Source organism: Mesitornis unicolor, unplaced genomic scaffold (assembly GCF_000695765.1).
Source record: "Mesitornis unicolor isolate BGI_N332 unplaced genomic scaffold, ASM69576v1 scaffold14679, whole genome shotgun sequence".
Taxonomy (NCBI): domain Eukaryota; kingdom Metazoa; phylum Chordata; class Aves; order Mesitornithiformes; family Mesitornithidae; genus Mesitornis; species Mesitornis unicolor.
Window position 1 is genome coordinate 1 of NW_010209354.1, and position 427 is coordinate 427.

Consider the following 427-nt stretch of genomic DNA (forward strand, 5'->3'; position numbering starts at 1 on the left):
CCAACAGCAGCTCCATCACCCAGTTTCTCCTTCTGGCACTTGCAGACACACAGGGAGCTGCAGCTCTTGCACTTTTGGCTCTTCCTGGCCATCTACTTGGCTGCCCTCCTGGGAAACAGCCTCATCATCACTGTCATAGCCTGTGACCACCGCCTCCACACCCCCACGTACTTCTTCCTCCTCAACCTCTCTGTTCTGGACCTTGGCTTCATTTCCACCATGGTCCCAAAAGCCATGGCCAATTCCCTCTGGAACAACAGGGCCATCTCCTACTCAGGATGTGTTACCCAGCTCTTTCTTTTTTCCTTCTTCGCAATAGCAGAGTATGCTCTTCTCACAGTCATGGCCTATGACCGCTACGTGGCCATCTGCAAACCCCTGCACTACGGGACCCTCCTGGGCAGCAGAGCTTGTGTCCACATGGCAG

At 54.6% G+C, this 427-nt stretch overlaps 1 protein-coding gene across 1 annotated transcript; it reads left to right on the forward strand.

Moving 5' to 3' along the window:
• Positions 1-45: 45 nt before the first annotated feature.
• On the forward strand, positions 46-408 carry LOC104535210 (olfactory receptor 14I1-like; the record flags this gene model as incomplete). The annotated part of the gene is made up of 1 exon (XM_010192858.1): positions 46-408. A coding segment is annotated over one exon (363 nt), but the record flags the coding sequence as incomplete, so codon positions are not given.
• Positions 409-427: the final 19 nt, after the last annotated feature.